The sequence below is a fragment of the Lycium barbarum genome, chromosome 4 (assembly GCF_019175385.1).
Source record: "Lycium barbarum isolate Lr01 chromosome 4, ASM1917538v2, whole genome shotgun sequence".
NCBI classification, from domain to species: Eukaryota; Viridiplantae; Streptophyta; class Magnoliopsida; order Solanales; family Solanaceae; genus Lycium; species Lycium barbarum.
In genome coordinates, this window is record NC_083340.1 from 9,532,454 (window position 1) to 9,546,915 (window position 14,462).

Sequence of the window (14,462 nt, forward strand, 5' to 3'; positions counted from 1 at the left end):
AACGTAAGAAAATATTAACTGGCCAATCAATTGCCAATCAATTAATCTTTTTAATCCTTTTTCACATAACCTTTTTCCAATTAAGTCTTCAACTTTATCATATTCTATTTTTGGGAAAGCTTTCGTTTGCATCTGTAAACTAGTGCTGGACATAAATATTGAAAACTGAAAAATCAAATCGAATCGAATCGAAGAATTGAACGCCCACTGAAATTTAATACATTATCCAAAAAAATTAAAATTAAAATAATTCAGGTCTATTAAGTTTAAGCCCAAAAAAACCCAATTATAACAAGCTCTCTTTGCTTTTGTATCCCTAATTTTTCACTTCAGTTGAGAAAATTAAATATCCGTAAGGTGACTAGAATGTGTCTTTAGGATTAATGTATGTTTTTTATATGTTTTCTTAATTATTCTTGAAGTATATATATAACACCTAGTAATCCTATATCATAGTTATGATTTTCTGTTCTTGTATATCCTGTTGTTTGATTTTGATTCAATTTATCAATTTTATATTTTATTGCTTTTGAGAATATGAATTAGTGTAAATGAAATCGCTTTTAATATCATATTAAAAACACTAAAATGAAAAAACCGAAACTGAAATAACCAAACCAAATTAATTTGGTTCGGTGTTCGAGAAACTGAAACTGAAATAGCGAAATAGAATTACCGAAAAACCGTACCCCACTCTCACTGTAAACAGGCAACTCGCAAAAATGGGCACGCCACTGTTGAGTTGTTCATCATACAGATATGACGGCGTTACACTTGTTCCACGTGGCTCGCCGCCATCAACTCTGTATCACAATCCTACAAGATTCACTCTTTCTTATTGCAGGTTCTTTATAGCACCAACAACAACTTAATTTCTTAAAATCTCCAACTTGGGTCTCTCTTTTTTTGCGTTGACTGACCTGATATTTGGTTATTACTGCAGAAAATCTATGGTCAAAATGTCAATTAACTCACCCCCAATAAACAGCATTGTTGTGTGTATTACTCTTTATTGACTCTTGATTATTACTACTTGTCAATATTTTCTTGGATATTTTGTTTATCCGATAATTAACTTTTTTCATTCAAGCAGTTGGTGGCCGTGGCTTTGGATTTCTTGGTTACTGTTGATTCTTATCCTAAGCCTGATGATAAGATTCGTAGCACTACCTTTCAGGTTTAATTGATTTTTCTCTGCTAGATAATGATGATATCTTGATATTTAATTGAAAATTTCAAGGGATAATTTGGGAGTGTATAGGTTCAAGGAGGAGGGAATACTGGGAATGCTATGCCTTGTGCAGCTCATTTGGGTTTAACTCCAAGAATTATATCAAAGGTCTCAACTTTATGTGGCATGTTGATACCGATTTATCGTTTTTACTGTTGTGTTATAAGTGCATCTAAGTCGTTAGATGTTTTTCGTCTATGGTGAAACCATTTTTCATGTTTGGTTGACCTATTGTTGTAGTAATATATTTCTTAACGGAGAAAATGGTCCGCCTTGTTGTAGAGTGCAAGTTGTTTTCCTCTACAAGTATCTCAAATTCTTGTTTTGATTCACTTGCTTCGATCAAATCGTAGTCAAAATAATCAACAGACTACTCCCATGCCCAAATCCTTCACTTTTTACTATTAGTGTAGTGAAATAAATTATATAGAAAATACATTTTCAAGGTAAAACTTTTATCATACCAAATGAACCTATCACAGCAGACAAATGATAATTGCAACAATAAGACTCAGAGAGTGGATTAGTGCCATCACCTTGATTTCCTAGAGAGTGATTTGTGATAACGATTACCCTTCAGGTTTCCTTAGAGAAACAAAATGGTTCCTACCACATTTTGAGAAGGTGAAGTTATCCCCCTAATCTGAAAGGACTGTAACGTTTAATGTTTACATAAAATGGTATAGTATGTTGAAAAATAAATTAAAGCTTAATTTGATTCATTCTGCTGTTTTTATTGTGCATGCCGCTATTCTTAAAAAGGAGTTGTAAATCATTCGTTCTCTTCCTTGATGCTTTCCTTAGTTTTCTCTGCTACTTTCCAAATTATGTGAGTAATATTCTTTACATTTCCCAATTTTTTTAGTAGGTGGCAGGTGACTCTCAAGGGAAAAGAATACTGAATGAGCTAGAAGCTGATGGCATTGATACATCTTTTATTGTGGTGAGCCAGCCACATTTCAACCAAGAAAGCTTTTGTGCGTCTTGCACTTTTCTCTTGCAACCTACATTGTTTGCTCAACAAGATTTCCACAGGCAAGCTATTTACTTCAGCAAACTGCCCTTCAGTGTCCTTTGTTGCACATTTTGGTTGGACTTCCATGGTTCTACTTAAAATTAGCATCAGTTAGCAAGTTTTAGTTTATTTGGAAAGTTAACTGTGTTATTCTCTCTCTTCTAGTGATGTGTTTGTCAAAATATTTATAGCAACTGTTGCATAATCAGCAAGGAGTAAACTTTGTAATAATGCAAATGATGGAGTTCTTCCCTCAATCGCTACCACTTAATCATGAATGAAACTGATTTTGGTACAATATCTAATAGAACTAAATATCTACCTTCCCCAGACCCCATTTGTGGGACTACACTGGGTGTGTTGTTGTATCTAATAGAAGTAAAGGTCATCCTTTGGTTCGCGGTTTCATTGAAATATAAAGTTCCCTTCCAGTATTTCATAAGTTAAGCATGTGAAAATTAAATAAAGCCGTATTGTCTCTCAGACATGGACCGAGGCTCCTTCTATATCAGGCGGATTGATTTCCATACTTTTAAAGTTGCCAAGTGCCAAATTTGTAATTGTGACATTGGGTGAAGATGGCTGCATAATGCTAGAAAGAGCAGAAGCTGGTATCCTAGTATGCTGTATATTCTTGCCATGAAAATACTCGAGTACTTTATCTTGGCAAATGAAGTGTTCTGATTGACAAAGAATAATCCCTTTTTTTCGTATTTAGTAACTTTGCGGGGGATGTCCAGCCTGAAGAAGTTGATATTGTGACTTGTTTGAAAAAATGAAACAGAGTATAGATACTACCTCAACTGAGCCAACATGCAAAACCTGCAAAACCTCGGTACTTAGTTCACCCTCTTGTTCCATGTTGCTGTATCACTCTCAGATCAGAAAAATTTAGATTTTTATAAAAGATCTCTTGGTGCTTCCAATGAAATTTAAGTTAAAGTTGTTAAAACATTATTAGGGTGTTGATAACTTAGCCCAAAATATGTGTACTCTTCCAGGATGTAGCAAAGCTGCATGCAAAAGGGATTGGAGCTGTGTGTGGTTGGCTTCTGGTTGGAACAGCTGAAAAGATACCGTCCTCGGAACTAGTTGATACAACTGGTGCCGGAGATGCATTTGTTGGAGCAGTTCTTTATTGTACGTGAAGTTATACTACGCCCTCTTTATCGCCCGTTCTTGCTGCAACTTTTCTTACTTTAGTAGTGTGACATAGTATGGCATCTCTGCCACTCTCCGTATGCTTGTGGTAGTATGGCATCTCTGCCGCTCTCCGTATGCTTGTGGCTGCTTGGAATTAATAGTTTCTCTAAACCTTTCCTGTTTCTATTCTGTTTCCATGACGGTTGTCTAGGTTCGTTTAGTCTCCTATAAAAGACTCATCTTTTTATTCTTGGTAGGCGAAATTCAAGTGACCAGATCATGCTATTGTGCCTTGTTATTTATGTAGTTTTCCTTGATGTATTTGCAGCTCTCTGCGCCAATTTTCCACCAGAAAAGATGTTGAGTTTTGCTGCTCAAGTGGTAAGTAATCATGAAATATACTTACTTCTAATGTTGGGCTTAGTATTATAGAGGAAGGGGAGCATTGGCGAATCCGTAAAAGTTAACGCCGTGTAAGTAAGAGGTCCAAGTCGCCAAAATAGCATCATGAAGAAATGCAATAAGGCCTCATAGTGCATACAATAGACCTAATGTGGTCCACTGGTCCGAACCTTCGTTGAACCACGCGCATAGTGAGAGTTTATGCACCGGATTGTCCTTATAATATTATGGAGGAATATATCTAAGAGATATTAATTTGTGGCTTGTGGATTGGTTAAAGGCAGCTATTGGGTGCAGAGACTTAGGAGCAAGAGCTGGTCTTCCTCATCCGACAGACCCTCGCTTGTCACCCTTTTTAGCTTAGAAGACCAGAGAGATTGCCTTATTACTATGTTTGCTGGCAACAGAAGCAATAGCTATGATGAGTTGGGCTATTTCTTGTTTTCTCTTCTCTATTTTAAATTTTATTTTTATGTTTGAGCTCCCTTTCTTGGGGAGAGGTAATTAGACACGACATGACACAGTTACAGCTTACCGAGGACATGACCTTAGATAGGAGGGTTTGGAGGACCCAGATTAGGGTAGAAGGCTAGTAGATAGTCTCATTATCCTGTCTTATTAGTAGTCGCATTATCGTAGTATAATTTCTTGCACTCTGATTTATGCTATTATCTGTTATTTCCTGTGCTTTGAGTATTCTATGTTATCTGTGTCGCTTGCGTTATTTCATTTCCATATTGCTTTGAATCTCTTAGCCTTATCTGACCTCTTTTTTATGTTTTATGTTTTATTGAGCCGAGGGTCTTTCGGAAACAGCCGTCCTACCTCGGTAGGAGTAAGGTCTGTGTACACTCTAACCTCCCCAGACCCCACGTTGTGGGATTTCACTGGGTTGTTGTTGTTGTTGTTTGAGCTCCCTTTCGACACCAATTATTCAACTAATTTGGTACATATGACCTGGATGAATGGTTTGGAAAAAAAATATTGAATTTATGCAGACAACTAGGACACGAAACTTTGATCTAAAAATTGCCTTGCACCTTTATCAAGTAGATGGCTTCATTGATTGCAGCCTTAGTTCTGTGGTTTACAAAAGAAATGAAGAGGGAAAAAATACTTCACGCTCAATTACAATTAGAACAAAAGAAAATAAACTTACAAAGATCCTTTGGTATTTTCTTCCGTATTTTTTTGAAAGAGGTTATATAACAAAAATAACATCTTAATGAATTACAAAATAAATTCTCTCGACTTTTTATAGGGCGCATTGAAGTCGGTATAAGCATCATATCACAATAATTAGAATTGGATCATCCAATTTGGATGTTGCAAGTTTGTTTATGATTTTGCTGTTGTTTATGGAGATATTTACGTTGTGAGACATGGTACCCGAATTTTTTTTATGCAAGTGTAATATGAAAATTCAAATAGGTAACAATTTACTCTATTATTTCGTGACAGACTCTGTAAAAACAAAAACCAGAGGAAAAAAAAGGAATAGGGATGTAACTCTCAAATAGGCAAAGCCAGTAAGGATAATTTAAAATAAGTTATAGATACTTTTACGGATATATATTACAAAGGATAAAATTTGAAGTTTAAAGTTAAATTATTTTTAATTTTTATTTTATTTTTTTTAAAAAAAAATTAAAAATCGCACAAAGAAAATTAGATGCCCTTTGACTAGCGTATTCTACTACTAGGCTATGCAAAAGAGAAGATTTCAGTGAAACTACAGAACCGACAACATGTACCCATTTCAACAAGGTCCAAAGAAGACTATGTTTTTCATATGGACCCTTTCAAGATTTCCCTATTAAGTTTCCTATTTTCAAAGAAAGAAAGGTACCAAAACTTTCCCCAAGAGCCTCTTTTATTTGGCTTGGTTATCCTTTTGCTTTTCTTGTGATAAAATTAGGGGTATCAATGATTTTTTTTAAAAACCCGACAAAACTGATCCCACCGCATGGAACCGAATTGATTATTAGTTTTTGTTAATAAAATCATAATTTTCTACATGAATTTATAAGAGGTCAAAAACACACCTCGAGTATCACATTTTTTTGAGTTTTCTACCTGAACTATCAGGTGTGAGAGTTTCCTACCTAAACTATCACCAACTAGTTAGCATTTGAGGTGTGTTTTGCTAATTAGTTGGTGATAGTTTAAGTAAGAAACTCTCACACCTGATAGTTCAGTAGGAAACTAAAAAAAATGTGATACTTAGGTGTGTTTTTGACCCTTAACTCAATTTATAATTGTGCCGATTATTTACGTAGGTTTTTATTTTATAAAAATAAACAAAAAAATATAGAACCATACCGAATAAATTTATATTTGTAAAATATATTAAATTTAACAATAATGAAACATTAAATTTGTCGCCTTGAGCCTAGGGTGATGAAAACGGCTACAAGCCAACAGGTCTTGTGAAGACGGCTACAAGCCAAAGTCTCAACTCCGAAATCTAAGTTATGCTACTTCTAGTGAAACTAAATTAGTTCTAGCATCTTGAGTAGTAAGCTACATGGTATTCCAACTATCTTAATTGCGTAGCAAGTTACAAGGTATTAGGTATCTTTTTTCTTGGATGATTTAAATTTTTCTTATTGGATACTTAATATTAGCAGTTCTTGAGTCTCATCTTGGTTAACTTCTTTCCACTTGTATGATCTAGATTTTTATCTTAGTTTAACTTTGTTTTACACTATTGTAAAAAAATGAGATGAATCTCTATTCTTATCGTTTTTCATGTTCTCTTGATTCATCATCTTTTATACATTAAAAATATCTAGAGTTAGCCAAAGTCCTAAGGAAGTATGTATAATATTGTGTTTTAACCTCTACTTACGACTTTTACAAGACGTTTTAAAAAATATCAAAAATTAACCGAACTCGTACCGATTTCGAGGAGAAACTGATATGAAGGGATGGTTTCAAAAATTCTTATTTTACTTATACAAAATAAAATACCAAAAAATTGGTACGCTATCAAGTTTATAAAATACCAGCCGAACCGTACTATTAACACAAGAAAATCAACTCATATGAATGATACTATTTTCTTTACTATTTTACAAGCAATCAAGCGATTCATTGATGCACCAAGTAAAGGAATCCGGAACCTAAATTACCCAAAAAAGGACAAAGTGAACCAAAATACTTCAACAAAAAAAGTTGCTACCAAAGAATCTTTAACGCAGTAATTTACTGCGTTATTAGACTTAACTGTAACGGCTCAGTTAAATCCAATAGTGCACTAAATTACTGCGTTATTGTGCTTTTTTTTTTTGGTTAATTATTCTCTTTCGTTTTAAACTTTTTTCATACTTTGTTCATTGATTAATCAGAGTACGGAACCTAAATGACCCGATAAAAACCAAAATGAACCAAAATATCCCGAGAAATGTTAAAAAAATTAAAGCAATATTCAACTTATATTGAATAAAATGAAGTTTTTCTAAAAATCTTACCTGTGACTCGGCAGGCTCATGAGAAGACACTTGTGGCTCGGCATGCCCATGAGAAAACGCTTGAGTGGGTGGCTCTGATAGACCTACTGTCGGAAAATCCTAAAATACGAAAAATTACAAAATAATAAGTACCATATAAATTTAAAATAAGTACTTTAATGTTTTACATAAGTGTTTTAAATTCTAACCGAGATAAGAAACTCCGAGAAATCAAGAAACTTAGGACCCTCTACATTTCTTACTGGTCGCCCCTCACGAAATGACGCGCGAAACGCATCCCAATCCATATCATCACGTACCCCGAGGTACCTATTCTGGCTCTGCGGAGATGAAGACCCATGTATATCCGCAAATAAGCGCACTGGCGTAAACGAAGGTGTTGACGGTCGGGATGAAGTCGACGGGTCAGCTGAGCTGCGGCTGGGCTTGAACGGCTGCAACTGGACTGGAATGGGAGCGTCCTCATCGGGCTCATCTACTAGACGGTGTCCTCTATCCGCGCGTCCTCTAGCAGCACCATGTCCTCCTATATCACCACCTCCTCTGCCTGGCTGTACTCCCCATCCACCTCTACGGTGTCTTTCTCCTCACGTCGCCTGATACTGACCCTCTAGAACAGGATCATGCATACGTCAAATATCTTCTGCATGCCGGATACCGTCCTCAGATATCCGTTCAACCTCCCCGGCAAGCCAGCCTCCTCGGGGTTAGATATATGGTCTACCCCCAATATGCGCAGCCGCTGTACGGTCACCAGTTGCATTTGTTTTCAAAGTAATAATTAGTTAATTTTTCAAAGTAATAATTAATACTATTAAATCAATCCAAGTGCAATAAACTCACGAACGCCTCATATTGCCCCGCGAGTGCTGCGTATCCTATATCCCTCGGGGGACGTAAAGCGGGGTTGCCAATCAAGTGGCGTGTGATCTGTTGGTACCAGTGCATGTAATCCCTGATGGAAGTCACATGACTGACCTCTGTTAAACTCCCCAACTTGTGCTCCTAACGTCGGAGCTCGACATCCATGAAAGTTAGAAATGCATCATCGATGGCTGATCGATCGTCCTGCGCATAGTGGCGGAGATCATAACGAACATGAAGGAGAGGGGTATATTGTGTCGATGCCCAAACTATCTCAAGACGAGGTCGTGCATGTGGTCCTCAACGATGTCTAGGTGTATCAATGGACACCACGACATTCACACGACCTGAAAATCCTTGCAAAAGGCCGGGAATCCATCCAAAAAACTAGCGTATGACATCCACAAAAATAGCTTCATAAAATATAGATACATATTAGTGATCAACAAATTGAAAATAAAATAATTAAATTAATAATGTAAAATTAAATAATTTTACTGCATCGTCCGTCATGCGATCAATTGGTCCCGGAATGGAAGAATACTGTGATGAATATCCATATCCCGGTCAAACGTTGCCGTCCACCTCCTCGGGTAGGGCATCTCATCAGGGAGGTCATGCCTAAGTACAGGCCACACCCACAACTGAAAGCAATATTAAAAAATGTGATTTTTTAGTCATCGTTTCAAGAGGTATATTTAGAATAAAGGAACACACACTTAAAATATTACCTGGAGAAGAGCAGAAAATCCAGACACATTGCTGATATCGCCAATAGACGCTTGTCATAAACATCGGTAGAGGTACGCCAAAACAGCACCGCCCCAGCTGTAGTCTCCCAAGCAGTCCAGATTCTCTAAGAAGATCAAATATCGTAAACTAACATAGGTACCTGATGTGTTCGGGAACAGGATGCCCCCGAATATAATAAGCAAATAAAAACGGGCATGACGATCAACAACTACCTGATCGGTGTCATCGTGAACAGGATGCAAGTCACGCAAATACTTGCAGTGGGCACTAATCCTTACTTGACTTTGTCCTGAGATAGTGGTGGGGGCCGAAGGAACAAAATGGGTGGGCCTAGTCAACTCTGTCGTCCATGTACGACTAGGAGGAGGCTCAACCCGACTGTATAATGGGTCACCATCTACCCGCAACATGACCTTAATATCCTAAAGCGTGATCGTGGCCTCACCAGTGCCGAGATGAAAAGTGTGTGTCTCCGACCTCCACCGCTTAATCATGGTCGTCAGAAGCTCCTAATCATGCTGTACCCGACCAACGGAGACGCAACGATAGATACTGTCTTGATATAATATCTCTAAGACACGGAGAGGTGGGGGCGCTCGCGTGAAAGAGTCCACACTATATCCAGCCTACGGGGACGGAGCAACATCCCCATCGGTATAACACCACCCCATAATAGCTCGAACTAGGGCTGTTCACAGTTTTGGTTAAAACCAAAACCAAACCGAAAATTTAACCAAACCGAATAAAATAACCGACATTTGGTTTAGTTTGGTTTGGTTTGGTTTTAAATTTGAAAAACCGATAATATTTGGTTTGGTTATGGTTATAGTAAAAAATAACCGAACCAAACCGATAATTATATACATAAAATTTATAATTATTTATATGTATAATATTAGATTTTCATAAATAATTAAAGATATTTTATACCTTTTAATTATTAATTTAATTTTGGTCTACTTATTTTTAAGGCCCATGTTTTAAAAGAATATGTTCAACAATCCAAGCCCAACTCTAATAAGTCGTAAGCATTAGGGTTGTTTGTATTTTGAAACCTCTGTTTGACTTGTTCTTTTGAATCTAAACTGCGTTGCAAGTTTGGTCCACTTGATTTGTCAACAGTGTGTCTTTCCCTCAATATGCAGCAAAGTTCACCCTTATGGGCCATGAGGAAAAAAGAGTTTCATAAGAAATTTGAAGAATGTAGAGAGAGAATATTTGAATTGTCACGGCTAGTCATAAACCGAAAAACCGAATCAATCCGACAATAACCAAACCGGTGGTTATTATTTTACTTGGTTTGGTTATGGTTTTAGACATTTAAAAACCGACTAAATTGGTTTGATTATGGTTTTAACCAATAACCGACCCAAACCGAACCATGAACACCCCTAGCTCGAACCTATGATAATTTTGTAGAGCAAATATTACTCTATCGTCGGGCCTCGGGCGAACGTTCAGATCCATGGAGGTATCATATCTATACAGACTAAATTATTCATTATTCTTGAAATTAACGGGAAATTATGTTAGCTAACTTATTTTTTATTAGAAAATTATATTAACTAACTAATCATTTATAGGGAAATTATATTAATTATGTTCAATCCAAACTAAGGATTTTGTAACATCCCATAAATTCGAGTTAAGTGTGAATGTGAAATAGCTGGGGATTAGATGTCATCTTAGCTATATAGATCCCTTCGAGATGGGTACAGGTGTTAAATGATCTTTTCGGGGTCAAACGAGATAATGAAGTTCGTTAGAAATCCTGAAATTCTTCCAAGTCTGAGACAATTTTTTGTTATGTCCAAATTTCGGGTACTTGTGTTGGGAATTTGGGAAAACGCAAGACATGAAAGTTGCAGGTCTCTGAAATACCTTTCCAGCCATATAAAGTGGCTCAATCCGAGCTATGTACAAGGAGTTATGATCATTTTACTGAGCGAATATCGATTATCGAAAACGTGTATTAAGTATGCGTCGCGGTCCCATTGCGTAAGAAACAGCTGCAGTTGGGAATGTGATTATGTGTTCGAGCCTCGTTGCGTGGCGAACGCGGATCCCAGTCCTCAAGTTGCACTCGCTATATGAGCTCACCGCGGATTGGGGTATTTTTGTGGTTCCGAATTTTCTTTAAGTCCTACCTCGTTGTGTTATTTCCCACTTCATTCCAAACCAATATTTCTGAAGAAAAGAACCCTAAAAAAGTCTCTCTAACCCTAAGGTGAGTTCCTACTCAATCTTGATCATCCCCTCTTTATAGTAAATTGTCTCTCTAAAACCCTAAGTTCTTGAAAACTCAAAACGAAGAAGATAGGGGCGTGTGGATTTCGTCTAAGAGGTAAAGTTTTTGAACTTTTCTGAGTATTACTAAAGCTTGGGTTAGAGTAGAATGTCACGACCCAAACTGATGAGTCATGACGAGTGCCTAACCTCTATCCACCAGACACCCTTATACTCGTACCTGGATCTCACTGAACAACAGGATGGTCCATAAATGACTTATAATTGAACTATACTGACTCTGTAAGAACAACACCATGAACTCTGCATCAAGAACTCACAACCGACTATATATATACATACTGAAAATAACAGTGCAAGCCGACTAGGTCGCTACATATGTTGTACAACAAAATAAGAGTCGACAAAGCTACGTATCATTCCAACTATATACAACTGTCTACCGACCTCTAATGGAATATAAAGCTGTAGAAAGGACGGGATAGGGCCCCGTCATACCCATATACACATATAAAAAATAGCATTCCAAAAATAGACTGCAGCTCCGAATCAAGTGGAGAGCACTGACTACTGTTGGGTGAAAGTCCTACTGAGCTGGACCGTCTGTCTGTCTACCTGAACCTGCGGGCATGAAAGCAGCCCCCATCCCCCCCCCCCCCCCCCCAACCAAGCAAAGGGGAGTCAGTACGAATAATGTACCGAGAATGTAAGACATAAGAGCAACATATACATAAGAATCATGAAAGAAAGCTAAAACACGAAGCTGGTCCAACTATTTGAATGCATCTGTATAACTGAACATCACATCTGAAAGTGTCTGTATAGCTCTGTATAACTGAAAGTATTTATGAGGGCGTATGATATGCATGCTTTCTTATATATAAAATTGTTAGCGCTGTGGAACGTACAACCCGATTCATAATGTTAGTGTTGTGGAACGTACAACCCGATCCATATATCATATCATCCTACGTCCGGGCTAATCTCATATCGTATTGGGGGAATGAAAAATGAAGAGAAAAACGTGATTTGGCTATATATATATATTAAGTGGAATAAAGCTTCACCGCCTCAGGTTTGATGAGTAGGGACGACGACCGTAGACTTGCGCCGTCGTTATGCCTCCTAATAATTAGGAGCCTCGGCATGTTGACGGCGTGAAAGGACACCATATCAACATGTCGAGGGGCCGTTCCTTTGTACCGTCAAAGTGGACTGGTTCCTGGTTCCCTTAGTTGCTCCGATTCGCGTTGATTTGATTCGTTTAACTTCTAATCCTATCGTGTTGTAAGGAACATATACTTGTACTTCGGTATACGTGATGTAGGGCACTTGATATCTCGAAAAATTGGGTACAAATCTTCGTACTAAGGGTATACTTAACTAGAAAGCCATAGACTTTCTTACGACAAAAACGAGAGGCATAACATAGAAAGTTCTACAAGGTTAGAATCCGTTAGTGATTCATGAAATGGTTCAATAACCTGTTTATAGGCTTAGAAAAGCCCTAGTTTTTGAGTAAAGGTAGAAATCACTAGAATTCGTTAAAGTTCTAAACTTTGTCATTTAAACACCATTGTAGTGTGATTGTTGATCTTGGAAGAATCCGGTTGCTAGCTTATAACGGGATTAGAGGTATGTCTTTGTTTGAACATACTCTTTCGATCGGTTTTTATGAACGCTTTGGTTGTGATTTGTGTGCGTGAGGGACAAACCCACATTAAAACTTGTTTGTACTATATTATATATATGTATTCATGATTGTTTTCTTCGCTGAAGGATGATTGAAAACATGAGATATAAAGCTTTGGTATTTGAACTCGAATTGACCCATAAGGGATGTTTAAACTTGATAATTGGAAAGCTTGACTATCTCGTGTGAATGCTTTATAATGGATTGTGTTGTACTTGAAACATGTTTAATGAAGTGAACTCGGTTTCTAAAAATTGAAGTGGCTTGATATACCCCTATAATGGGATGATGAACATAATCCTTAATGAATAATGTGACTATCATGATATGACTTGTGACTCAGCTTCCTTGCCATGATTTCATATTCGGCTTCTGTGCTATGATTATGGTTTGACTGCTTTGCTATGATTCTCTGTTGTTTGTGTTTGGCCTAGCTACTCGGGAGGAAGGGTAATCACTATGGATCCTAGTAGGGTTAGCCTAGCCATTCGGGAGGAAGAGTGATCATCGAGGGTTACACACTCCGATGTGATATTTGCCTAACTATTCGGGAGGAAGGATAGTCATCGTGGGCCAAATTGCCTCGGTGTGGTTACTGTTTTGAGAACCTTGAATGGTCATCCCATTGTCATTGTTGATTTGGACCTGTATTGGCATTGTGGTATGAGTTTGTTTGCCTATGAGTTCCTTGTTGATAATATTAAACTCGTTTGCCTGTGAGTGGCTGGTTGATAAATATTGAATTCGAAATGGAAAGACTGGAATAGTACTCAATGACATAATAAACTGGAACTAGTTTAAATACGGATTTATGGTTTCTGGATTGATAGTTGTGAAATTGTTGGTTCATCTTACCTCTAGATTTTTCAACTGTTTTTCACTTAAACGGTATTACTGATCTTAATTATTTTATTTTGCTATATTATTTATTGTCCCTGAGACACTCATTGAGTAACTAGTACTCAGACATACCATTGTTGTTTTTGATGGAATGTTAGGTAACATTGAAGAGCAGGTTCGTGTGGCGCGCCGAGAACTTGCTACTTCTCGAGATCTTTCTGTGAGCCCACATGTCTGTTCGTGGGGCACCTCTCTATGTTATTTCATTTACTTAGATTTTTTGGCAGCATCCCAAAACTTTAGATACTCTTTATTTCGTAGAAGCTCCTTAGATGGTTGTTGAACTATGGGTAGTGTTATAGATGTTTTTCCATCATTGTTGGGGCATGTTGTCATGTTATATTTAAGCATGGATTTAGATTTCCGCTGTTTTGTTTTAATGAGCATGACTTTATCTTGGATATTTGCAAAAAGGTGTGCCTTTTACTTATTAATTAATTGTTGATTAGAAAGTATCAAACGTTTTCCATATATAATAAGGTTCTTCCAATGTTGTTCATGACATCGGATGACAGTCATATCTAGGGTGGGTTTTGGGGCGTGATAGATTTAATTTAATTGTTCGTTATTCAGGATTTGGTTGTTAACTAATTATTCTCCTAACAATAATTAATGTAATAACGAACTAATTCATTTAACGGGAAATTATATTCGCTAACTAATTAATGATTAATTAAATAGTTTACACATAAAATTAGATAACTAATTGGCACATTAACAATTAACATAGGATAAATTATT

At 37.0% G+C, this 14,462-nt stretch overlaps 1 protein-coding gene across 1 annotated transcript; it reads left to right on the forward strand.

The window, feature by feature from the left end:
• The first annotated feature begins 652 nt into the window (after positions 1–652).
• On the forward strand, positions 653–14,130 carry LOC132637132 (uncharacterized). Its single transcript, XM_060354273.1, has 10 exons — positions 653–844; positions 944–995; positions 1,094–1,177; positions 1,262–1,339; positions 2,100–2,342; positions 2,731–2,865; positions 3,004–3,081; positions 3,248–3,386; positions 3,718–3,770; positions 13,820–14,130. Exons 1-10 carry the CDS (start codon positions 723–725, stop codon positions 13,883–13,885), a joined length of 1,050 nt encoding a protein of 349 aa, XP_060210256.1. The 5' UTR covers positions 653–722; the 3' UTR covers positions 13,886–14,130.
• The last annotated feature ends 332 nt before the right edge of the window (positions 14,131–14,462 follow it).